Source organism: Neolamprologus brichardi, chromosome 23 (genome assembly GCF_056152115.1).
Source record: "Neolamprologus brichardi isolate AB-2024 chromosome 23, ASM5615211v1, whole genome shotgun sequence".
Taxonomy (NCBI): domain Eukaryota; kingdom Metazoa; phylum Chordata; class Actinopteri; order Cichliformes; family Cichlidae; genus Neolamprologus; species Neolamprologus brichardi.
The window spans coordinates 2,056,700-2,082,871 of NC_142125.1; the positions used below are offsets into that span (position 1 = coordinate 2,056,700).

At 42.9% G+C, this 26,172-nt stretch overlaps 2 protein-coding genes across 3 annotated transcripts in view; one reads left to right on the plus strand and one right to left on the minus strand.

Annotated features, from left to right (window-relative positions):
- Positions 1-2,266: 2,266 nt before the first annotated feature.
- Positions 2,267-9,733, plus strand: elovl8b (ELOVL fatty acid elongase 8b). Of its 2 annotated transcripts, XM_006803261.3 has the most exons (7): positions 2,267-2,472; positions 3,649-3,836; positions 5,697-5,777; positions 5,909-5,965; positions 8,944-9,058; positions 9,281-9,408; positions 9,503-9,733. In XM_006803261.3, the coding sequence occupies exons 1-7, from the start codon at positions 2,415-2,417 to the stop codon at positions 9,665-9,667; spliced, it is 792 nt and encodes a 263-aa protein (XP_006803324.2). In that variant the 5' UTR covers positions 2,267-2,414; the 3' UTR covers positions 9,668-9,733. The 2 variants fall into 2 exon arrangements, with proteins under 2 accessions (XP_006803324.2, XP_035769068.2); XM_035913175.2 differs by lacking the exon at positions 5,909-5,965.
- A 382-nt stretch (positions 9,734-10,115) lies between these two features.
- The window catches only part of glis1b (GLIS family zinc finger 1b), a 91,053-nt gene continuing 74,996 nt past the window's right edge, over positions 10,116-26,172 (minus strand). The window contains exons 8-11 of the mRNA XM_087836587.1: positions 21,305-21,479; positions 12,260-12,390; positions 11,337-11,492; positions 10,116-11,239 (exon numbers count right to left, since the gene is read on the minus strand). Coding sequence (XP_087692713.1) covers positions 11,103-11,239; positions 11,337-11,492; positions 12,260-12,390; positions 21,305-21,479 — 599 coding nt within the window. The 3' untranslated portion in view covers positions 10,116-11,102. The remainder of the gene's footprint in view (positions 11,240-11,336; positions 11,493-12,259; positions 12,391-21,304; positions 21,480-26,172) is intronic.

Genomic DNA, 26,172 nt, shown 5'->3' on the forward strand with positions numbered 1-26,172 from the left:
TTCCAAATGAGATATTTATGGGGAGAAAGGTTGTGAGAGTATATCATTAACCAAGATGATAAGAGTTGACTATGAAAGTTGGAGAGTTTAATCGGTAATTTAGAGATATTGTAATTGCATCTTAGCAGAAAGTGCATTCCTCCAAGTGAGTTAAAGATATGGTTGGTAATAAAATTCCAAATTGAACTGGGATTTTTAAAAAAGAGTTTGATCCATTTGATTTTAAAAGACACATTTAAGGAAGTGAAATCTAAAGAATTTAGGCCACCAGAACACAACTTGTTTATCATTACATTTTTTTTAATATAATGTATTCTCTTTTCCAAATGAAGTTAAATAATATTTTATCAATTTTTGTGCATAATTCTTTCGAAACATCAAGTGCCATAGCTGCATAAATAAGTCGGGAAAGGCCTTCGACTTTGGCTACCAAGGATCGTCCAGTAATGGACAAATCTCTTTGAAGCCATAGATTAAATCTTTGTTGTATTGCAGTTATAAGAGGGTCGAAATTTTCAGATAATCTGGCATCTTGGTCTTTTTGAATGATAATACCAAGATATTTAACCTTATTTTTAACAGGAACACCTGATATAATAGTATCTGTGCAGAATTTAACAGGGAGAAGTTCACATTTTGGGATGTTGAGTTTAAGACCAGAGGCTATTGAGAGCTTCATCAACTTGATATTTATCTTTTTAAAAAAGTGTGTCATCCGCTAGTTGAGTAATAGATAATGCTCTGCCAGCAATAGAGAGACCCACTACACTGCTGTTTTTAAAATGAATAGAGAGTAACTGCATAGGAAGAAGGAAAAGATATGCAGAAATTGGACAACCTTGCTGGATCCCACGGTTGATTCAAATCTTTTCGTTGTACCCAATGGGAGTTTGATTGAGCTATTTGCATCTGTATATAAAGTTTGAATTGATTTTTTAAAGATATTTCCAAAACCAAAAATATCAAGTGCTCTGAACATGAATTCATGTTCAATGGAGTCGAAAGCTTTATAAAAATCAAAAAAAAAAAAGAAGAATGAAACTATTATCTGTGATTAAATCTGAATGATCCAAAATATCAATTACCAGTCTTTTGTTGTTAGTTATGTGTCTGCCAGTCATAAAACCAGACTGTGTTTCATCAATGATATCATTAAGTGCACATTTGAACTTTTTAGCCAAACAGATAGCAATTATTTTATAATCGTTATTCAGCAGTGAAATAGGTCTCCAATTTTCTATCAAAAGGGTGTCTTTTTGAGGTTTCGGAATCAAAGTAATTAGCCGCTGAGTCAAAGAAGGAGGGAGTTTTTCATTATCAATGCTTTCAATATATCAGGGTCTGCACGCTTGAAGTAGCATTTTAAGTGCGATTACGTCACAGCCACGCGACGAGGGCTGTCCCAATTCGAAGGCTGCTCGAAATGCGGCCCTCAAATGCGTCCTTCATTTCCCTGAATTTTAAGGACGTGGCGGTGTAGACTTCGTGGCCCAACATATCCCAGAATGCATAGCGCGGCGGTGGGTGTGGATAATTTTGCCGAAAAAAACGGCGGATGAGGGGCGCCCAAAGAGTAAACTTTAAGTAAGTACTGAATATGATGTCACTTATTTATGTGCAAATGTTTAATAACGAAGATCATTAACACATTCCTGTTGGCCACATGTCGGCAAAGTCATGTGACATTAGTGACGTTTGTACTAACTTGTGTTTAAAGCCTTTACTTTAAAATATACGCCGTCCAATAGCTGAGCTTAATCAGAGAATGATCAAAGCTCATGTAGAAACAAACAAACAAATGAACAAAAGATTTTCTCCTTCATTTCTGTCAAACAAAGCTGTATGAAACGTTTCCAGCTGTTAGTATCATGGTTGCTAGGCAACCTGGGCAGCGCGACGGAGGCTAGACCGTCCCATTTCACAAGCCTCGCACTTCCGGCCTTAGCGGTCTTTAAGTACGCGGCCCTTGAGGATCGTTGAGGCTGCAGACCCTGAATTGGGATACAGCCTTTATCAGCCAAACTTTGTAGGGAAACAGCGCCCCTTAGTGGGCCGAATGAAACAGGAAGTGATCGAAATCACGGTTTCTATACATCGAAAAACTCGAGCGAAAGACACTTTGTGTCACCGTGCAGTGTTTGGTTTGTTTGCCTGAGCTGCAGCCGATCCTGGGGTAGCGCGGCTGTTTCTGGCACGACTGGTTGCTCCGGTCTGTCTTCATTTTCTCGCAGGGCTGCAGCTGCACTTGGCTCACATTTACTGAACTTTAAGCCCAGTCCAAAAGTTTCCTCCACGCTGTCACTGAAGTTTACTGCGTCTGAGCATCAGCGGGCAAATTGCTGTCTTGAACTGCAGGACGTTTGAGGGGTTTTCTTCTTCTTCTTCTTTTGTTTAAAGTCCTTGAAAGCTCTCAGATGGATTCCGCACGGCAAACTGTCCTGTCTGTACACCAGAGGATAGTCGACAATGGAGGTATGATGTTGATTATTTTCCCACATGTGTGTTATGCTTTTATTGCTTTTTCTTTTTGCATCTCTGTGTCTCGTGTGGTTGTTGGGCAGATTTTCAGTGTAAAAGGAAACCTTGTCTTAGTCCATTGAATGAGTGGGAAGATGCAGATGTGCTCCAGAGCTCAGCTTCACAATGACTGCTCTGTGGTTTTTGCCACATGACTGTCTGAATGAGCGTGACATCTTGTTATTGTCTTGTTACAATTATCTTTGTAATAAGCATAGAGGAGCAGCAGGCATCCGAGCTCACTTACCAAGAATGTTTATGGAGAAAACTAGTTTCTTGATCTTAGCTGCTTGTTCATAAATGCTAACAGCACATGTACACTCACTGGCCAATTAGGTACTTCTGTTCAACCTTATTTGTTAGAGAAATATTTAATCAGCCAATCACATGGCACATGGCACAGTTATTTTTTGCCACACAGCTGTATTTACATTTTATAGAGAATGGACCAAAAAAAGAAGAAATCAGGTCTCTGGCTGAAAAATGCCTGGTTGGTGTCAAAGGTCAGAGGTTAGGAAGGCAACTGTAACTAACTGAAGTTACAGTTTGCACGCTGAACAACAGAAGACTGGAAAAATGCTGCCTGTACTGATGAATCTGAAACATGCATGGATACCATGGATCCATCCGTCCTTGTATCAACAGTTCATACTGTTGAAGGTGGTGTGATGGTGTGTGGGGGTATTTTCGTGGTCCCTTAGTACCAAGTGATCATTGTTTAAACAGGTCACTGTGCTCAAACGGCCTTCACAGTCACCAGATGTCACGAGAGCACCTTTGTGGTGGGAGAATGCATGCAGCTGTGTGATGCTCTCATGTCAACATGGACCAAAATCTCTGAAGAATGTTTGCAGCACCTCGATGAAATCTGTGTTATGAAGAATTGAGGCAAAAGGTGGTCCAACACTGTACCTAATTAAGTGGCCGGAGAGTGCATATTAACTAAGTTACAGCAAGGTTCACTTTTTTGCATTTCCTGAGCAGCCTTGAGACAAAAACCACATCTCAGGAATCATTGGTGAGAATTTCATGAAATCACAGCAGCTCCAATCATTATTTTACTTTGGATCTTTCCTTTAACTCATTTGTTCATTTTTAAATTCTACCTAACCTGCAATTCCTGCTATCCAGACAAGAGAACGGACCCTTGGCTGTTGGTCTACTCCCCAGTCCCGGTGACGCTCATCTTCCTGCTTTATCTGTTTGTAATCTGGGCCGGCCCTCGTCTGATGAAGCACAGAGAACCCTTTGAGCTCAAAGTGGTCCTCATTGTTTACAACTTCGCCATGGTTGGCCTGTCTGTGTATATGTGCCATGAGGTGTGTTTAAGCTGCTTCTTTGTTCTGTTATAGCAGGAAAACGAATTAACCAACCAGCTTATGAGCAAAGCAATGATGTGTTTGAACAGTGGCACAATGTCTCTGTACGTGCATCTGTGCACCAACCCAATGAATTCAAATAGAGTTCAGTTGTGATTGAAGAGAAGATTTATAGATAGGTACTGAGACCCGTGTCCAATCTGTGCTTTGCAGGTCGGGTTCAGGTCAGGGAGAGATTATAGCGCTATAGGCATCAGACTACTACATGCTCTTTTTATCAGCAGTAACATCATCAATAAACACCAGGGAACCAGTTTAACTCACGGTCGTACATGTTTTTGTCACAACATCCCCTCCAGCATGTTTGGCTGATGATGTGGTGTGTTTTGGATCTTGAATCCTTCTTTTCTTCCCCTCTTTCTGCTAAACGTTCGTCTTAGTTTTGTCTGTCCAACGAATCTTGTTCCAGAACTGGTCTGTCTAGATGTTTGTAGCAAAGCCTCATCTGTCCTTATTATTGTTGGGTTCAATTCAATTCAATTTTATTTATATAGCGCCAAATCACAACAAAAGTCGCCTCAAGGCGCTTCATAGATACAGAGAAAAACCCAACAATCATATGACCCCCTATGAGCAGCACTTTGGCGACAGTGGGAAGGAAAAACTCCCTTTTAACAGGAAGAAACCTCCAGCAGAACCAGGCTCAGGGAGGGGCGGGGCCATCTGCTGTGATTGGTTGGGGTGAGAGAAGGAAGACAGGATAAAGACATGCTGTGGAAGAGAGACAGAGGTTAATAACAGATATGATTCAATACAGAGAGGTCTGTTAACACATAGTGAGTGAGAAAGGTGACTGGAAAGGAAAAACTCAATGCATCATGGGAATCCCCCGGCAGCCTACGTGTATTGCAGCATAACTAAGGGAGGATTCAGGGTCACCTGGTCCAGCCCTAACTATATGCTTTAGCAAAAAGGAAAGTTTGAAGCCTAATCTTAAAAGTAGAGATAGTGTCTGTCTCCTGAATCCAAACTGGAAGCTGGTTCCACAGAAGAGGGGCCTGAAAACTGAAGGCTCTGCCTCCCATTCTACTTTTAAATACTCTAGGAACAACAAGTAGGCCTGCAGAGCGAGAGCGAAGTGCTCTAATAGGGTGATATGGTACTACAAGGTCATTAAGATAAGATGGGGCCTGATTATTTAAGACCTTGTATGTGAGGAGCAGGATTTTGAATTCTGGATTTAACAGGAAGCCAAAACAGGAGAAATCTGCTCTCTCTTTCTAGTCCCTGTCAGGACTCTTGCTGCAGCATTTTGGATTAGCTGAAGGCTTTTCAGGGAGTTTTTAGGACTTCCTGATAATAATGAATTGCAGTCGTCCAGCCTGGAAGTAATAAATGTGTGGTTCACGAGAAAGACGCTGTAATTTTAAGATTAGACTCAAAACGTTACTTTTTGTTGAAGCTTGTAGTTTGGGTTAGATCAGGTGACCCTGAACGATCTTACGCTGCTGTTGTCTCAGACGGCTGCAGTGCTTCATGTGATGCACTGAGCGCTTCTTCACCACTCCCCTCTTTTCACCGCCCACGTGTCTTTACACGACTGCAGCGTGTCATTCAGTTTTCTCTTCTTGGTCTGTGTTTGTACCGTCTCCCCCTGCGCTGCCCCACCCTGAGCCTGCTTCAGGCTTCTTACTGTTAAAGTTTAAACCAGTTAAAGTTACTTTGATAAACCTGACTGTATGACCCAAAGCAGACAGGTTAAAATACGTCTGTACAGTATTTAATTGATTAATAACTGTGTTTTAGAAAGTCTCGTTTCATGAGACATGTGAAGATGAATAACTGCCTGATTATTTTCAGTTCCTTGTTACATCCTGGCTCCTTAACTACAGCTTGCTGTGTCAGCCTGTAGATTACAGCACCAGTCCGCTGGCAATGAGGGTAAGAAAGTTATGCATTGAGTATATTTTGTGGTTTGTTTGTTGTGTGTGTTGAGAAGTTTGATCCCTCACAGGCTGCATGTCATACATACCTGACAAACAGTTTATACAGAAGTTACACTTTTCCCCCAGATGGCCAGAGTGTGCTGGTGGTTTTTCTTCTCTAAGGTCATAGAGCTCAGTGACACGGTATGTATCCACACAGCCCAACCTGAGCTGATGCACTCTTTCCTGATCCTGTGTCATCGCCTCCGTACCAACGTCTAAACCTTCCCTTTAAATGTTGCTTGTATCTCCTGATTGTTTTCCATCCGCTCCACCCTGCTCTTCTCCACCTCTTCACCTTTTCTTCATCCTCACTTCCCACTTGTTCGGGTCAGCCTGGTCCATAGTGATGTGGTTTGCACAGGTCATAGTTCACGCTTGCTTGATATGCTCTATCAGCCTGTTCACTGCCACTGGAAACGGGAAAAGCTCAGAGTGTAACTGAACCTTCATCTGTCACTCTCAGGATCAATGTTGAGACCCTCTTTGGAGGGTCCACCACATTAGGTGCTGTTCAAAAACAACGAGATTGGTTAGTACTTAAAAAATGTTGTAAATGTTTGTTGGCCCTTAGACATTTTCAAAGAATAGAACAGCAGGTGGGGATGCAGTCGAGCAGACAATCGTTGCTGTAAGGCTAAAGCAGAGGGCGGGCTTCAAGTCCACACTGTCACCATTTTTTTTTAAAGACGAGCAAGTGGGAGCATTTCAGCAATATTTACTTGAATGCAGTGTTGGGGAGTAACGGAATACATGTACCGCCGTTACGTATTTAAAACACAAAATATGAGTAACTGTATTCCGTTACAGTTACCGTTTAAAAAGGTGGTATTTAGAATACAGTTACTTTGTTGAAATAAATGGATTACACGGCGGTACTTCCCTGTTTCATATTGTGGCGGGTCAGGCCTGTTTGGGTTTTGTTTGACAGCTACGTTCTGTTGTTCCAGGCGGCAGCGTTACGGTCAGTGTTGCCAACTCCCCAGTAAGAAAAATCGCTATTGGCTGTCCTAAAAGTCGCTAGAAGTCGCTAAATGACGTCATTGCCTAATTTGCATAATTGGTCATGCTAATATAATTGTAACCTACGTTGTTGGAGAGAGAAATAACATCGTGGAAGAGACATAAAGTGAGTAAAAAAACGTCCTAAATGCATTTAGAGTTTATTTAGAACTACGAATTAAATTTATTTTAGCAATAATTGTTTTTTTGTAATGTCTCAATTCCAACCCTGCTCCTTTATCCGGGCTTGGACCGGCAAAAGTGACCTGAAATAGGCACTCTGGTGGAGTTACTTTGTGTGTGTGTGTGTGTGTTTGTTTTAAACCTGATCCACAAAACAGCATAACAGTAAAAGAAGAACTGACTGCGTTACAGTCAGTGCGGGAGCAGCGGCTTCGCTCATGCGCGATTCATTTGCAGTTCGGATGCACAGGTGTGAACATCTCCTGCCCTGATAGCAGTTGGGGGAGGACTATCCTCCACCTGTGAGCGCTTTGGCACGGGCGAGGTGCCCACGGCAGCACCGCTGCTTGTTGAGAGTAAGAGCAATACACGCTTTCACGTCAAAAAGACGTCATAAATAAGTCTCCAATAACACCAGAAAAAGTCGCCAGATTTGTCGCTAGTCGCTTTTTAGAAAAAAAGTCGCTAAGGGGGTCTGAAAACTCGCTAAATATAGCGACAAAGTCGCCAAGTTGGCAACACTGGTTACGGTTGCCATGGTTACAGGGTGACTCTCTCTCTGCGTGTTTCCTGGGTGAGAGAGGCCTTTTTGTTGTTGTGCTAAGCTAACAGGCAGAATGCTACAGGTATAGCTCTAAAGAATGTAGCATCATGGGCAGTGTAGTCCGTGCTGCAGGGAGAATGGACTGCTGTACCCGTTATGTGTCTGTGAGCGAGGGAGGGAGAAAAAGGAAAAGTACGAGCTGTCATCGAGCAGAAACGGGAGCTGGAAGCATGTAAATATAATAATAACCACTGCAGCCAAGAAGAGAGCCTGACGAGCCCAGTTGTAAGTAAGCTATTAAGACTCGACTGTACACCGTGTTCGTGTTTTCCTCCAAAAACAATAAGTTCTGTTGGAGCAGCCTTTCAACGCCTCTCTCTGTCTCTGCTAGCAAAGTTGACCCAGACAACAAAGTAAAGCTAGTTTTCAGCTACGAGCCGACACAGAACCCACCGTATTAGCCAGAGGTCCCTTTACTACGGTTCGGAGCCGCGGACCTTCAGTAACAGTAATAAATCACAGCAATAGTACATTCATGTAGTTGTAAACAGCATGATAATATATTAAGTAATCCGAAGTATTCAGAATACGTTACTCTCATTGAGTAACGTAACGGAATACGTTACAGAATACATTTTGGGGCATGTATTCTGTAATCTGTAGTGGAATACATTTTAAAAGTAACTTTCCCAACACTGCTTGAATGAGTGCTTTTCTTGCATATGCGATGGATTGATCTTATAAGCTCCAGGAATATATCATTCCACGTTGCCACTGGTGCTGACTGTGAGTTTTTGTTTGTTTGGATGTTCCAAAGCTTAAAACGATTAACATTGTGCTCTTCATCACATACGTCTCTGCTACTCTGTGTCCTCATGCAGTACAGCCGCGCTCGCTGCTCCTCCTACACGTTTCCATTCTATCTGGACCAACCGGCTTTGCGTTTTCTTTCAATATCCTGCTGCTCTTACTCTATGATTTAATATTCTCTCATTTGCTCTTATTTTCTTTGTTCTTCATCCCTGAAAATTACTCCTTTTGATTTCACTCTTGTCACCTCTCAGTATGTTTCAGTATTTATGCTTCCTGTTGCACGTTCAGTTCCTTTCCCTCTAGCCCTTAGTACAGGCACTTTTCTCCTTCCTTATGCAGTGGTGTCTGTGTCTGCTAAAGCTGCGAAGAAGAAAAAAAAAACTTTTGTCTGGTGCTTTATTCAAGGCATAGATCACCATAGCAACTAGCACCTCATGTTTGATATGTCATATCTTTTTTTTCCTCACATATGATGTAGCTACAGATGGGGATCGTTCACGTTAGGCGATCGCATAAACTTGCATTGCATATACACTGCTAGCTGCTCGCTGTAGCTCTTTGCTCATTTCTCTGTGTGCAGCTCCTGATCATCCTGCGGAAGAAGAACAATCAGCTGACGTTCCTTCATGTTTACCATCACAGTACTATGATCTTCAACTGGTGGTCGGGAGTAAAGTATGTGGCAGGTGGACAGTGTAAGTATTCTCATACTGAAATATTTCCCCTTCTCCCTTTAGGGGTCGCCACAGTGGCTCATCTACCTCCCCGATCTTTGGCATCCTCCTCTGTCACACCAGTCCTCTTAGTGGTCTTCTCTTTCCCGCTTGCCTAACAGCTCCATCTCCATAATCCTTTTTCCAATATATATTTAAACCAGCTTTTCTGTGTGGAAAACCTTTTTCTGTTGTTTCCTGCAGCGTTCTTCATCGGCCTGATCAACACCTTTGTCCACGTTATAATGTACTCTTACTACGGCCTGGCTGCACTCGGCCCTAACATGCAGAAATACCTGTGGTGGAAACGGTACCTGACATCTCTGCAGCTGGTGAGCGTCTCCAGCTCTGTAGTGAGATATTTAAAAATGTGCGCGGCAGCATGTTTGAATCATTAAACCGATGTGAACCGTGTCGCCTCTCCAGGTGCAATTTCTCCTGATCGTTGTGCACACAGCGTACAACCTGTTTGCAGATTGCAACTACCCCGACGCCATGAATGCTGTGGTGGTTGGTTACTGCATCACCCTCATCATCCTCTTCAGTAACTTTTATTATCAGAGCTACCTCAGGAAGACGAAGAAGCAGTAATGAGACGCCGTGATGAGGCAACACACAGCTGAAACACAACGGTTTAAAAAAATACACACACACATATATATATACACACATATATATATATATATGGGCATTGTACATGGTGTACATTAAAGGTTTATTTTTTGAAACAAAATCTGCAGTACTTCGCAGCGACCACTGGAGGGCGCAATAAGTCCACAGTGTGAGAGTTTTTCTCAGGGTGCTCAACACACAACTAGCTCTGGGGACTGACATTGCACAACATTTCAGGGTATAAATGCATTGGTGTGTTGCATTTGTTACGTAGTTGTCTTTTTAAAAACAAACAATATAATAAACAGAACAAATGTGAGCAATCTGAAGCATCTGTCATATTGTTTTTAAAAAAGAGACACTGCGCGATGATTCAGTTATTTATTTCTTAAACTGAGGAATGACAAACATTCAAATGATTGCTGTAAACAAACTGTACATTTTATACATATAATAATAATAATTATAATAAAGTAGGATGGTTTCTCTGCCCAAACCCTCCTCCCGAGATAAATCCAAAAGCCAAAAAAAAAAACCTACTTAACAAGAGAAACACAAACTTTTTTTCCCCACTGATAAAACTTCACTGCAAAACGTTATATTCTCCTCTACACGTCAGTGTGGATTACCGAGAAAAAAAACAAAGAGGAGGAGAGGAGAGGTTTGTGGTGTTAAAATGAGATGTTGTATGTAGAAGCTGATTGTACTGTGTGCATTTAATTCAATTCAGTTTTATTTATACAGCGCCAACAACTGTTGCCTCGAGGCGCATTACAGAGTAAAACCTGCACCATCAACAACATCATTTATTTGCCGATCGTGTCAGCAGTTTGCAGCCTGGTGACTTGGACCTTTAATCCAACAGGATTTTAGTTTTTCAGTCTGAATGCTAATTAGCATTAGCATGAATTAGAATGAATTTAAAGACTGCAGGAAGTTTAAAGACTGTTTTCATGATGGGGTGCCCCATTATCAAACCTTTTTGTAGTCTCGTGCTTATTTTAGTGTTATTACTTGTACATTGGCCTTTGAAGTTATTCATGTTGTACAAAAGAAGTCAGCTTTTGTTTGCTTGAACTGATCAAAGCAGATGCAGCTGAGTAGGCGCAATCATAAGTAGACAGTTTAATGTTTTAAAGAAAAAAAAGGTTGGGAAACACTACCATTGTTTTTGCCACTGAAGCCACATCCATTCAGTGTCACAGTTGCATTTACATCATATTTAGCCTTATTTTTTCCACTTTATTGGTTTCTATCTTGCACTTAAGTCAGAATAACCCACTTACAATGTGATCTTTGTTCTGTTTTTGGAAAAACGAAACCAGAACTGAAGAGAAAAAAGATCTAAGCGTGTGAGGATGCACGAGGAAGGACCGCGGAGTAGTGTGGTGAAGCGTGTCTCGCTCCAGTTCCTTCATGTCTCTGTGTAGATGGAGGACATGTGGCTCAAGCTACGGTCAAAGCTGCCCACCTGGAAGAAAATGCTATCATCTGGGCTGGATAAGAACTGGCAGCCGCCGCCTCCCTGCAGCTCCTGGGTCAGGCTGAAGCCTGGAACAGATCCAGGAACAGTTTGTTTAATATGCTGATTAAATGGTGATACTTGCAGCTCAGCCTGTACACAGGCTAAGAGGACAGTCATCCTCACCCGCAGAGCCGGTGTTGCTCGTCGACATGTGGAAGCCATTGGGCTGATGTGAAGCGTAGGTGTGAGAATCTCCCGGGACGTGGACGCCACCGACTGTCTGCTCCATCCTGTAGGAGTCTCCGAAATGGAAGCAGCTCTGAAAGCTGCCTTGGTATTCTAAGAAATGGGCAGAGAGAAAAAGAGAAGCTGGACTTCATCAGTTGCCATTACAGCGGGACTGTTTCCACTGTCACTAAGCGCCCGGTCCATCCGGCTTATGACAATGCTATCTTTGTGTTTGTGCTAACACTGCCAGGCTACACGGTATGTAGCATTTGTCCCCGTCGTCTGAGTTTGTGATCCAGATCAACCGCAGGAGTCATGATAATGGGAAAGCAGCCCTTCCTGGAGCGCATTTACGCAACTGGCTGACCACAGCGTGGTTTGAGAGACGTCCATGTGTAGATCTTTACAGTGAAAACAGTGTTTAAGGCATTAGGAAAAATGCTCGGGAGTGACAGCTGAACCTGCCACGTTAGGACGCCGAGAGACGGCCGAATACACGAGCCAGCATTTGTTGGCTAATTCGAGGAAAAGGCTTCCGGCGTGTGGTTTTCCCCACTCTGTCTCTACGACTCGAATCTATCGCCGTCCTAAAAATGGTCTGACAGAGCTGCGGGGCTGTATCGGCGCGCTAAGAGACAACTTCCTCTCTCTTTTATGTGGCAGCGAGTGCTGCAGCTTTTGGAAGAGGAGCAGAGTTGGGTTCAGATTATATTCAGGTGATGTGTTCCTATCGTAGGAAATCATTGAATCACCTGCCACAGGAACCCTTTTAGGATATTAAACTGAAACATGCAGGAAGTGATTCAAATTCAAGCCGAAACAGATTTCCTGAAAGAAGTTAAGCTGCGTTCTGCGTTGAGTGTCGGGGTTAGCCTTACCGTCGCTGGCAGGCTGATGCTGGTGATAGTGAGGGTAAAGCTTGTGGTGAGGGTGGACATGCTGTTTCTCCAGCGGAGGAGGCGATGTCCCCGCTGTCTTCATCCCAGGAGACAGGAGGGAACCCGACACCCTGAAGCACACACGGAGAAACTAGGAATAAAAAGCTCTCAATTTAAAGTCATTCCTTTCTTGACAGCCTCAGTAGTTTCTCAATAAAATGCTTCATGCACTGTGACATCCCAATCAAAGCCGGAGCTGCATGCCGGCCTGCTAACCACATGATCCAACAAACCCAGCGGAGCAGTCAGTGATCCTGCACACACATCGAAGAAGAAACAGTCCAGGCGTGTGGAAACTTGGGCTCCCCACACGTAATCTTCCTCCTACCGCATATTATGATCTTAAGTCAACAAACAGCCGAGTGTGCATTGAAGCGAACACACACCAGAGCAGTAACCCTTGGCTTTGTGGCCGGGGAAGAAAAAAAATACAACCTCTGTTTACCTTCATGACATTTAAGTGAAGAAATATTAAGTTAACGTGTTCGAGACTTTGTGGACTCCAGCCTGTGCAGATATTGATATTTTAGGTAAAGATCCGTCTGTGCTATTGGACCCATTTGTCATTCGATACAGCAGCAAATCTCCAAGCTTCACACGGTGCCAGTCCTGGCTACACGGAGTTGGTTTTTCTTCAATCTCTGCATTTAAGAGGCGCACTCTGTGCTGGAAAAGCCACAAATATGACATCAAATCTTGAAATCGAAGCAGAATTATGAAATGTTTTCGCTGTTCGGTGCCAGTTGAACTAATTGACTTTGCAAAATCTATAGTATGACATCAGAAAACTGCAATGTGCTTCATCACCACATCTTACTGTCTAACGTGAAGTTTCCTGCTGTCATGATGACTATGATCCATCCATCTTCTGATGACAGCGTGACAGGTAGTGGGGGGAGCAGTTTAAGCAGGGACATCCAGAGCCCCCAGCTCTTCCATGGAGCCAACAAGGTGCAAGTGACCAGTAAAAATCCACAGCCTAAGCTTTCTCTACATCCAGTAAAACATATACAGTCCATATTACTACTGACAGTCTGTCTGTCAATCTCCTGATCTCAACGATGATTGAAGTATTTCAATGGAATTTAAGTTTCAAGCTTAGTTTGTCTAGAAAAGTAACTTATAACTAAATCACACCTGCAGTCTGACTTCATTACTAATAGTTTGAATTTGTTTCCATTAGGGATGGGTATCGTTTAGGTTTTATCCGATACCAGTACCAAACCGGTACTTTTGAAACGGTGCCGGTGCTTAAACGGTGCTCAAACCGGTGCTTAAAGAATGGAGAACACAAACTTTGTCCAAAAACCTCTCATGTTCAGCTGTTTTTTTGTAAAAAGATAACAATGTTAGCCTTTTCTGCAGCTATGGGGCATATATGGTATCACTCTTGGCTGAAAGCAGCTTAAACAATGGAAAAAACACAAACTTTGTCCAAAAACCTCTCATGTTTAACTGTTTTCCACTTTTTCTTTGGTCCTTTGGTCAAATAACAGGCACCACACCCGCAGTAGATGTGCTCGGTGTGAGGTCTCGCAGCAAGCTATCAAATACGGTGCATTTCTCGGCTTTTAAAAAAAAACGCTATGCGTCGCCAAGTGTTTCATCAGATTTGAGGTGTTACCTCCTTTGACAGTATCACAGTATCAGCTTAAAGCACTTGTTGCAGCTGCTGAGTTTGCATCTCTTGCTGTGAAGTACAGCCAGACTTTGACCGCTTCGCCTTGGACATTTTAATCTGTAGCTCTGCTCTAAAAGAACGTACGTACCTGGACCCGCCTACTATCCTCGGAAACGTAAAATGATTGGCTAGAATCTAAAGTGTATCACAGCTCAGGAAAAAAAAGCACCGAAATGTGCGCTGCTTTTCGGTCTGGTTACTACCGTTTATGTCAGAACCGGTGCCATGATACCGGTACCCATCCCTAGTTTCCATTCCCTCAGATTTAGTCCTGATGCTGATGCTGCATAATGACAAGTAATGAAAGAAACGTGATAAAAAGGAAGTTGCTGGTTTGGTCGTCCTAGTCTTAAAAATCTAAAAATAACAAATACAATTTTGCTAAATATATGCTGGGAGATAACTGCAAGTTTACCCTTAATGACCTTCAGCATCGTATGAGCTGGCGTGGACACTCAGATGCCTCCAACACAATGGCGATTTAGTCTCCTCATAAAACACACAACCAACAGTGTGCTGAGGTTACCACACTGACCTTTACTCCACTAAAGTTAGGGTTGGTTGTTTATTGTTAAGGACAAACTGAGGAGCGAGGGCAGACAGAAAAACATGCTTATTCGTTCTTTCGTCGACTCGAAATGGAAAACACATCGACCACCATCCCCAAATTTAAATGGCTGCAACACTTTTTTAATCAATAAAACAAAATATAAAACAAATGAAAGAAGCCGAGGGTGGAACAAACGATACGTGACTTGTTCATTATTGATGTTTGGAGGTGCTGGAAGGCAGACTCCACCTTTGTTTTCAGACAGCTTTAGTTTTATATTCAAAGTAAAGCTGGCAAAAAGTGAATGATTATTCCTTTACTGTAAAGGCCACATCAGGCCAGGTTTAAACAAACAGGAGGATTTAATGTATGCCTTCATCACATCATGGTAATAAATGCATCCAGAAGCAGTAAGAACCAGGTCTGGTATTTATTCAGACACTTGCCTGGATGCTAAAGTTTACACAAAACTCAAAATGAGCGATTTAACGACTTAATGTTGTACACTTGACATTAACTTAATGAAACAGAAAGCTGGTCCAAATCCAGACTGATGGACAACAGACCTGCTTTTAAAAAACGGAGCTGCCCAATCGCCTCCCCAAATATTCAGCAGCTACTTATTACTGCATATCAGGAATGCCAACACATAAACTGCTGCTGTGTTACTATGTGCGCTGTGCTGCAGGGGCATATGGTTTGTGCTAAGCGCTATATGACTGTGATGACAGAGAGCTGCTGGAGGCAGCTGAGCCCAGAGATGACTGCTCATTGCTGGCCTGGCTGGAGCCTGCTATATGACCTACTGCTCCATGCACGAGGGGAGTCCCGCCCAGCACTCAGTAGCTGGCAGAGGCTTCGTGCGGGGCATTTGGCAGAGAGCACCGATCAAGAGGAGACGGTAAACGATGTCAAGCGAAAGTGCAAAAACTTGGAAGGCTTTCTTGCTGAATTATTTAACATTTTATTTAGCCGTACATCGCTTCAGGCTCCGCTGCTTCTACATTTATCACGGTGCTCATCGTAAAACTGGATCCAGAAAATACGGTTTGGCTTCGGTTCTGTAAGAAAGGTCGTGTTATTGCTTAGTCTGTTCACCTGTGTCATAAATGTAAAAACAGTTCCCACGAATTCTGGTTGAAAAACAGACCCTGAAGCGAGTGAACATGAAAGTAACCATGCTTACTTTTAGTTAACTTGATTCCTCTTTATTTTACGAGGAGAATAAAGTCGAATAAAGTTTTATTTGTCAGAAAATGGCAATGCAGATATGTTTTATACAGAAAGAATACTGAGCTTATGAAAGTGATTCTTTTTACATCTTAGCTCACTAATTAAACTCTAATAACACAACAACTGAGCTGCTTTTATATCCTTTGATGCGTCACTCAGGTAGATGTTTGTAATGTAAAGGACTATATACTATATAGTAGGGCTGAGCATTACGGCTGCCGTAGTGAGGAGCTTCGCGGAGTAATCTGGGTCCAAAACTCAGTCTGTTTCAGGTCCCAAAGTCAAACGAACACTGAGAGTTAAAAACGGTCTAAATTCTTTAATCTTTAATAAAATCATCAGCGTTGCTGCTTTACCAGGTGTAACAATTAAGTTTAACATCCAGGCATCCATGAAAATATAAGTTATTAAATTTAACGGAGTTAGAAGTTAGCAGGAAGTTAGCTCGCTAGTTTACACCTAAACATGACATACCATGTTCTGACTGAGAGATTTTTGAAATTAATTCAAACGTACAGCTCTGCTACCACTTCCAACATAAATGAAGACAGAAAACTAAACAGCAGTGGCGTTTGCAGGGTTACTGAAGTTGGACTACCTGGTATATGATGTTGTGCTACGTGATTGCTAGCGACACAGCTATGTTAGCATAACATTAGCACAGTGAAGCTGGAGGATGATGCCAACTTTTTTCCCACTCGATAAAAGTCATTAATGAATCAATGTTACGGAAGTGGAGGAAGCGCAGCTTTTGGCTTTCCCCATATTTCAAAAGTGCTTCATCTTTTTGCTATGACTGTCGCCATAATTTGCAGATGATAATGGCTGTAGCCGCTGCGATGCTTTCGACCAAAACAGGCGCAGCTTGATGACATCATCAACATGCGCTACCGCGATAGAGCGGTATACAGTGTTGCCAACTTAGCGACTTTGTCGCTATATTTAGCGAGTTTTCAGACCCCCTAGCGACTTTTTTTTCTAAAAAAAAGTCGACTTTTTTTTCTAAAAAAAAGTCGCTAAAAAAAGACGTGAAAGACATTACAAAAAACAATAATTGCTAAAAGAAAATTAATTTGTAGTTCTAAATAAATTCTAAATGCATTTAGGACGTTTTTTGCTCACTTTATGTCTCGTCCACGATGTTATTTCTCTCTCCAGCAGCGTAGGTTACAATTACATTAGCATGACCAATTATGCGAATTAGGTGATGACGTCATTTAGCGACTTCTAGCGACTTTCAGGACAGCCAATAGCGATTTTCCTTACTGAGGAGTTGGCAACACTGGCGGTATAGTCAAAATCTCTACCGTTGTAAAAACTTTCTCAAAAACTCACCTTGAAATACAAGGTTTGCAAAACTATCAAACAAATACAAGTTCAAATCGAGGCGGCAGTATTGCTGATTATTACTGTTTAAAGATTTAAGGTGCCTTCTCCTTGCTGCCCTTGACTTTGGAGCCCATCAGCACAAACCTGACGATGCTTGTGTGACTCCAGCCCTGGAGAAGCTAGCTGCGAGCCTGGCTAATCCATGCGCTGGCACGGCGCTGCTGCGTGGCCATGTGTTCCTGCAGAGAGCACCATTCCCCCAGGAGCTGCTGTCAGCACAAACTCAGGAAACAGTTATACTGTTCATATTTTTACAAGCTGCCTCTATGTGTAGCTAAAGTGAATCATAAGCTAATCACTGCCAGCTGCCTCAGGCATTGCTGTAGCTTGCTAGCCACTCAAGCTCAAGGTATGAGGGGAATCTTTCATATGCCACATTAATCTCTCCCTGAAATTCACCTTCACTGACCATCCTGCACTTCTCTACTTTTCCAGTCACCCCACCTCTGTCCTAATGTAAAGACAGAGGGATTTGACCCCTGACCTTATGAGGCTTTGATATTTCTTTTACAAAGAAGGAATTTGAAGATTTCAAAAATGCTCACATACTGATGAATAATGTACTTTGACCTGTGCTGGAAAAGGTTTACTTATAGAGATGGGAAATCGTTGCTCATTTCAGATCAGAGGCTTTTTAAACCTGACTGGATGGTTTGAGTCAGAGGAATGATGTAGGTGACTAAACTGCTGTTTGAAATGCTACCAGGAGATCAGAGGGACATTCAAACCTGGACTGTTTGAAGCCGCCCTGAAGTCATGAAATTGCTTGTGCTCAGGTATGCGGGCATGGACGTCATCTCCAGTAGCCTGCAGCTATTGTCAGAAACATTACAGCTCATCTTAATAAAGATAAGCTACCCGTGAAGTCTTGGCTCCCTGCACGGAGGCATGATGGGATGGAAAGCAACCTGAAGATTCATGAACAGTGCTGATCTGCTCCTCGTTCATCTTCCTTCACCTGCAGCTAACTGTCCCACTAGGGAGCGGGAATAAGACCCTGTTCTCCACAGGCCCTGCAAACTCCCCAAAACACCCTTCGCCTCCCCTCTCGCCTCCCCCCACTTTTTTTGCAGCCGACCATTAAGCCCCTCTGATGAATGACAGGGGCTTCTTTGGCACAGATCGGTGGGAACGCTTCTGTTTCTGGTTAGCAAACTAAAACAGTGTTTGAGAGACAGACAACAGCATCCTGGTTAAAGCTAAGCTAAAGCTAAGCCAGCCCTGAAGGCCCCGGCCTCCGTTAGTCCCAGAAAGATATCTGCCCCAAACTGAGCAGATCCACCTTTAATCACTATAGTCTCCTACTCTTATTCTTACTGTAAATCATCTGAATCTTTTCTCCCAGTTAACCGTTTGTGTAGTCGGGTTAATTGAAGGCAACACATTATTAACTGAGGCCCGCAAAATGAGTGACGGACCACATACTCGCCATGAGCGACTACCTCAAAAATGCTTTTGTTTGGCTTTTGAGACTGACACTCGTTTTCTGGCTCGTTGGAGAGCGATAATGGCTGGAAGAAAGACCGTGTAGAGTTACAAGCCGTGAACGTGCCCCCCCTTCCAGAGCGGGAACTTAATGTAGCTCTGTGCCGACTGTGCTGCCACTCTAATCCAATTAGCTTGCGTCAATCACTGCCGAGGTATCAAACCGCCTCAGACTAATATTTGCAGAGGGGCTCTAATATCAATACGCAGGTAAAGGCTGCAGCTCCCCACCCCCTCTGCAATTATATAACCACACTCGGGCGAAGCAGTGAATGACAACATTTACCGCCCGTCTCTCTGTGCTCGGAGGCCGCCGTGGTCGAACGACCGTTTCTGCGAGAGGGGCCCTGCGCGCACACTTGTGCCGCAGTGATTGCTGGGTGTATTTTAACTGGCATATCTTAATATTAGCTTCAGAAAAATGACACTGGTATTTACAAAGTAAAAGGAGTCTAAATGGCCCATTTGAGCCAGGGTAAACACATTTAGCCGTGAGGTCAGAGGCTGCCACACCGGAGGAAGGTTAGTTTGATAATTTTGTCAAAATGTTTAATGTCCTGCTAAACCGTTTGGGGAAAAACAAATGCAGCGCTGATATTGACTTTGGCAACAGCCTGTATACTTAAGGCTTTAAACATGTAAATCAAATGCTCCATCTTCAGGCAAATGCAAGCAGACATTTCATGCGCGGCGTGCTGCAGGTCTGACGCCTCGCCCCCGCCCTCCGTCTATACCGTGTGATCAACAGATAGAGCTCTGCAGCATGCGCCTTCGTGAGAGCTCTTTTAGGTCATCTCGAGTTGCTGAAATGTGCAAATTTGGGAATTGCTGTCGTTTTAATGCAACGCTGTCATCACGTTACTCGAGTTAAGTTGGGGACGCAAAGATGTGCATGAAAAGGGAGCTACGTCATTGGACCACATGTAGGTAAAAAGGGGGACTATCACCAAGCTGCACCGGCATGTTCCTCATCACGGACAGGAACAGATGCAGTCCGACTCTCACTTCCAATATGTCGCCCTGCCCGTGCAGCCGAGCATCCCCTCCCAAAGTCCTTTTCACTTTCCCTGCCTGTGCTCGCGCTGCTAATTGTGCGTGCTGCTGAGAAAAGAGCCGCAGAAACCGCGAGGTAATTTTGACAGGCTTCTCCTTCTGCTTTCAAGGCTTGAAACAACACGCCAGCTTCCAGATGCTTCCCGGCCATCCCGACGTCTCTTGAGCGCCGCTCGGACGTTTACATCCAGGCGGTTTCGCCGCTCTGCTCGGCCGCGAGCGGTCTGCTGTACCTCACACCCCAATCATAACCAATCACGTGTATTTCCTGGATATGTAAACTCGCCCCCCACACACGGAGACGCACACATAAGTACAAATGTATGTGCAGCTCTTTAAAGTAAGGAAGCCATCAAAGATCATTCTGGAATATGCGGCTGTTGTATATACACCCAAAGAGGGGAGTGCAGAGTTAAAAGAAAGCATGTTTATGTAACACAATCACTTTTGTAACACAGTTTATGATGCTTGATTCCATCCACTCTTTCTCAATGTTATTAAACTGCACAGGACTGTTTTCCTTCCCTACCTCCCTGGTTTTTAGACACATTGCTTTAGCACAGCACACACTGTGCCTCCTGACGACACCCGGGTTCTGTAACTCTGCTCTGCAGGCTCTCTGGGGAAATCATCAGCACTAATAGGAAACATCCTGCAAATCACACACATGCACACACTCAGAGCTGCTCGAGCTGTTGTCGAGCAAGGCAGTCGCACCTCGGAGAGCTGCGGGTTTTGTGCGTCGACTTTAAGCGGGAGCTCTGCAAAGATACAGTTAATTAACGAATTCCCCGGATCGTGGATTGGTTCAATGGAAGCACATTTGTCTTGACTAAAGATGTAGCAACACTGGTATTCTTGCTAAACCGTATTCAGTTTTATTGCTTCTTAAAAGTATCTCCAGATGTGCTTATTTTCACAATTACCTGAAAGATGCATCACTGGTTTAAACGTCACTTTGTTGCTTGCATTTGTTGCATAGCTGAACACCAGCAGTATATCAAGGTCTATAAAATGTAATCTCGTTTTTAAAGAGAAGCGCTTGATGGTGAAAGAGCTCGCAGAACATAAACACAAGAGGACGATGCTATCACACGGCTTTGATACGCTCACCAAAGTGTGAACCGTGACCGCTCGAAATACAGCCGGTGATGTGTCACATTGACCGCGTGGTGACCAGCACTGCCCGTCTTCCCACGAGGGAAGTAAGAAAGCCAAGATGGGTTTGTCAGCAGGACCACGAGGCTTAACCTAACATGAGCTAAGAGGGTTCGGCCGGGACTCGGGATGATAAATAGGTGAAAAATAATGGAGGCAGAGGGTGTAAAGTGTAATCATAATATAAGAGAAGAACAGCGTTTGCACTTTCACTGAACTTTGTCATGCACGTTGTTTGTACGCAGTAAAACAAACACTCGGTGTCCTTTGACCTTTTCAAAACATGATGTGATATGACTGTTTGCAGGATTATTCATTCATTAATCAGATTCATGTTTACATTTCCCACCCTTCATGACACATCTCTAGTTTCCCAGCGACCCTTCGGAGCGACAGACCTCAACGTCTAAACACAAATCGAGGGTTTGTTACTCACCCGTCTCTCGTGCCGTCCATGGCAGCCAGCGGGGACAGGTGGTGAGGGCTGCCGAGGTCTCGATCCAGTCGGTGCTGTCGGGTCGGCAGGTCAGCGGTGGAGCCGGAGTTGGGGGTGGGGGCGAGCAGCTCCACTGGGGCGCTGTGATGGGGGGTACTGGAGCCAGTGTACAGGCCTGAAAGACAAACAAAGCTAATTCGGTAAACGTGCCAAATAAACTCAAGGCCCCCGTGCTTCATCTCTCCCTCGAGCAAATTAAAAGCCATTTCATGGCAACGGGATTTTGTTTTGACAACTTTCATCCAATCAGTGTGCTTCGTAAAATAAAAAGTTCTGTGTTTGCGCTGTGTGTAATTTAGGGTACATTGTTTGTGCTGCCACAGGGACTGGCCTTGTTTGTCCTCTTTCTTATTACACAATAATAAACTAAAACGTTACATGTGTTCAGTGACTTTGAACAGTAGGTCCTTTAAAAAGAGGAATAAAGCTACAAATATATGATATAAGGAAATCTGCAGAAGAGCATGTGATAATTTGCTGACTGTTCCAATATGTCTTTTACTTTTTGATCGTTTCAGTTTTTCCAAATTATATTACAGTTACATGTTGGTGATGCACTGGTCTGCGGGGGCATTATTATCTTCTTTTACTGGTTGCATCTTGCCAACCTTTTCTACTGTTTCAAGCTGCAAACTGTTATTAAATACGGACTCCTTTTCTTCTTTGCAAACTGGGAACTGCAAATAATAACTGTCACAATGGATTTTACTATTATCGTCTTTAGCGAAGATGCTTCCAAAGACCAATTTGATAACAAAAACGGGCTGTTTTGTCCAAAAATGAATCCCAGGGGTGTTTATTTTAAAAGGATAAAAAAACGAGTACTTGGAACTGTTACTTTGTTACTGCTGTTAACATGTGGCTAGTTCGACTTTGGAGATCCACACGACTGTGCATAAGTCTTGAGCCTCCCCTCATTTCTGTATATTTTGGTTCCACTGGCGCTCTCGTAATTTTCTAACGCTTCATTTAACACGGGTCCATTTTACAAGCACTTTTTAAATGATCCCAACTCCACTGCTGTTTGTGCTGGAGACAAAATCCACCTTGTTTCAGAAAGAAGAGAAGACGAACTTTATGTTTGGTGTACTATGGTATCACAAGGCACTGTTCGAACACAGGAAAAAATCAGCCACATTCACATTACCATACATGTATCCCTCAGACCTGCATAAATCTATGTCAATAAAGGGTTAAAGAGGTCTTGAGCAATAGTTCTCCAGGAAGGTCTGTAAAAGTCGTTCTTTGGACTTTGGTCAAGGTCAAATTTATTTCAAACAGCCGATGCTGCACAAAGTGCTTAACAATATAAAAATGGTATTAAAAAGCAACAATGTAATATAATAATGACAATAAAAAACAATAATAGGACAATAAAATGCTTGGGTCATAGTGTGTTAAAAGCCAGGGCATAGAAATGTGTCTTTAGTAATGATTTAAATTGCTCAAGTGTTTGTGCAGATCTAATATTTAACCCTTTAAGTCCGCCAGAGCTTATATTATATTTTTACCTGCTGTGGAGCCATTTTTGGGAGCATTTCAAGTTGCTATACATCAATACAACCATTACAGCCTAAATTTTAATAATATGTCTGCATTAAGTGCATAGTAATTACATAAATTGCAAAAACGTGCAATAGACTACAAAAAAATTGAAAATCGTTTTTGTTTTTTTAACATATATTTCTAGTTAGAGAAATTTAAGAGGCTTATCCCTCAAAACTGTAAATACAAAAAAGTTGCACAAAATAGTTTCCCACCACAGGAAATTTATTTTGAGTGTCTTCATAGTTTTATTTTTGAAATACACCAATTTTTATAAACTGCAGGAAAACCAAAAATAAATATTATAATGCAAATTTGCAAAAAAGCAGCAAATGCATCAAAATAAACTATTTCCAGCAGTGCAATATGAGTCCTAAGCATCCCAGAAACCACACAGAAAGTCATAAAGTCAAAGATAACTTTTAAAAACACCAGTATAGGCTCATGAGGCTATATGGTAAAAAAACTACATTTCCGCAAAATGACGTCACTTCCGGTTTCGGGCAGGTCATGGCGGACATGCGATAGTTCACGCTGATGGACGTAGGAAGTGTTATGAACAGCTGATCGGATCGGCAAAGCATGTTTCTGGAATATTATGTTTTTGTTGCTGCAAGTGCTTTTTATGCAGTTTTTGCAAAACTATATGTGGAAGGAAACTGTGACCGAGGACAAGCTGATGGCATAAGATGTAAGTACAACTCCTCCGGTTTCATATGCAAAAAAAATTATTGCGCTAGCTTATGTGGTTGCAGAGCTACCGGGATTTAAAAATAGTTGCGCAAAACGGAGCGTGCTGCTCTGACCGGCTTTAAAGGGTTAAGGGGAGACTATTCCAAAGTCTGGGACCTGCCACAGAGAAGGATCTATCACCACGGGATTTGAGATTAGTCCGTGGGATTTTTGACTCATTTTCAGTCAAGTCATTGAACCCAACCGTTTTCAGAGGAAGACGGCAAACAACTTGAAAAATGAGCCTGTCACAAAAACACATATTTTATTCTAATTTCTTTAGTTTAAAAAGGCCAAAAAAATAAGTCGGACTTACACAAAATAGTATTTTTTGCACCAACGAGGCGATTCTCACACAGCTATAAAACTTGGCATTTGTTGACATGGTGTTCAGTGTGTGCTCACAGAACTTGAACAAACTGAAGAAGCGGAGGACGTGCCAGGCCTAAAAAGAAAAAACCACCAAAATCGACACCAGATGGACATTATCTCAAAGTCATGTTTCAACCAGTTTAATTTAATCAAAAATCATCATCCACAGGGACAAGAGCTGCCTGCCCCACTCTGGACAGTCTTATTAAGCAAGAGTCAACCTGATCTTTCCTTTTTTCCCTCTCTGCATCTTCTGCTAAGTTTAGCAGCTGATTTCTTTCCCAGCATCCAAACGGCGAGAAGCACATTGACTGTCTGGGGCAGTTAACCGGCAACGAGAGCAGAAGACGGGAGGAGATGAAAGGAAGAGGAAAGATGGGTGCTCCTGGTTTTGCAGTTTTCAGGCCCAGCTGTTCTCAAGTGGAAGCATGCCGGAGCCTGATCTGACAGCGCTCTGAAATGGTTACAAGCTTGATTCATTACCCCGAAATCATCAATCACAGACCTTAAATGTTTTCCCCTTTAGCCCCAACATCTGCTAGCACACCGGCAAAACAGTCGACAAATAATGGCTGTGATTGCCTCAATTTCATCACCAGTTCCTTGTGGAGGAAGACAAAAAGGATCTGATGTTGCTCTTTAAGAGTTAGAGTGGGATTATGTACCAAAGACGCTGTCGGGTGGATCTGAAAAGCTTCTTGTTGAGTTCAGGAAGAAATCTGTGTGAGAAGAAACTGAGAGCATAGCAGCAGGAGCACATAAACCTCTGTACTAAACGATGATGAGTCCTTCCTCTGGTTAATCAGGGAACACTCTAATTATGCTCTATAAAACAGAGAGGGGGGGTTCTCGTAACTCTAGCTGCAGACATGTGAATAGGAACAGACGTGTAAGCAGTGAACAGGAAAACAAGTTTAGCTCTGACTGGAAGCATGACTCATTTTCTGCTCCACAAGTGTTAATGATGGGATGGCTGCCCACTTTGGCCCACTACTCGCATGCATCCTATTGGCTGTAGAACAAAGAGAAAGTCGTGTAAATAGAGATCCTGAATCTAACCTTTCCTGACCTCGAATAACACGGCGTCCTTGACTGCTTTAGCTCCTCTGGGGCTTTAAATGATTTAAACCAAGACAGAAAGCAACATCTCTCAGAAAGAGAGGGGAGCAGAGGTAAAGAGCCAAGACTCAGAGGCCTGGTTCCACATTCAAAGAAAAGTTGAGCTTTCGTAGTCATGAACGGTGCGCCGAGATCCAGCAACAATAACAGACGACAGCGGGGAGCCTGGCTGTGGTAGAGGCAGAAAACAAGGACAGATGTGTCCATAAAGGGAGGAAGCTGCAGGGAATCTCTCTTGTCTTTAGGATGCTTATAATCCATTTATCTCTCTCTTGTTCCCAATTCAGTGTGGCGCTGACTTTTAGTGACGGTCGAACTCATCAGTTAGAAAAATGGAAGTTTAAAAGACGCTTAAAGGCCACATGTGATGAATAAAACTTTCCAGTTCTAGTGGCTGCTAATGGTTTTTGCAGTCTTTGCATGACAGGGAGACAGGTTAACATGACATGGTTATGAAATCCAAACCAAACAAACAAAAGCACAAGGCTGTAACACTTCCCTTATAAACTCAAGTATGGACTAACAGCTAAAATGTTGATATAAAACGTGCACGAGCAATTAAAGTTCAATTATGTGGTGTGGATTGTTTATCTTTTGACCAAAGGCACCACCAAGTATGATTTTCACTGCCTGAGAGTGCAGAATGACCACAATATGTAGGAATGTTGACATGGCTGCTGATTACCACCAATGACTCGGTGATTGCTTTGCCAGGTGTTGGGATTTTTGGCGGTCTGGACCTCGCTCGCTGGCGCGTTCGTCTGCTTTGGAACGAATACTCCCCGGGCTTCGATGTTTTGAGATGTGGCCAGTCGATTTCACTCATATTTGAAATTGTTTAACCATGAATGATGTTGCTGCTACTGGTGACACGTTATATTTTGTATTTATGCCACATGTACAGGCCCCTCTTCTGTGGAACCAGCTTCCAGTTTGGATTCGGGAGACAGACACTATCTCTACTTTTAAGATTAGGCTTCAAACTTTCCTTTTTGCTAAAGCATATAGTTAGGGCTGGACCAGGTGACCCTGAATCCTCC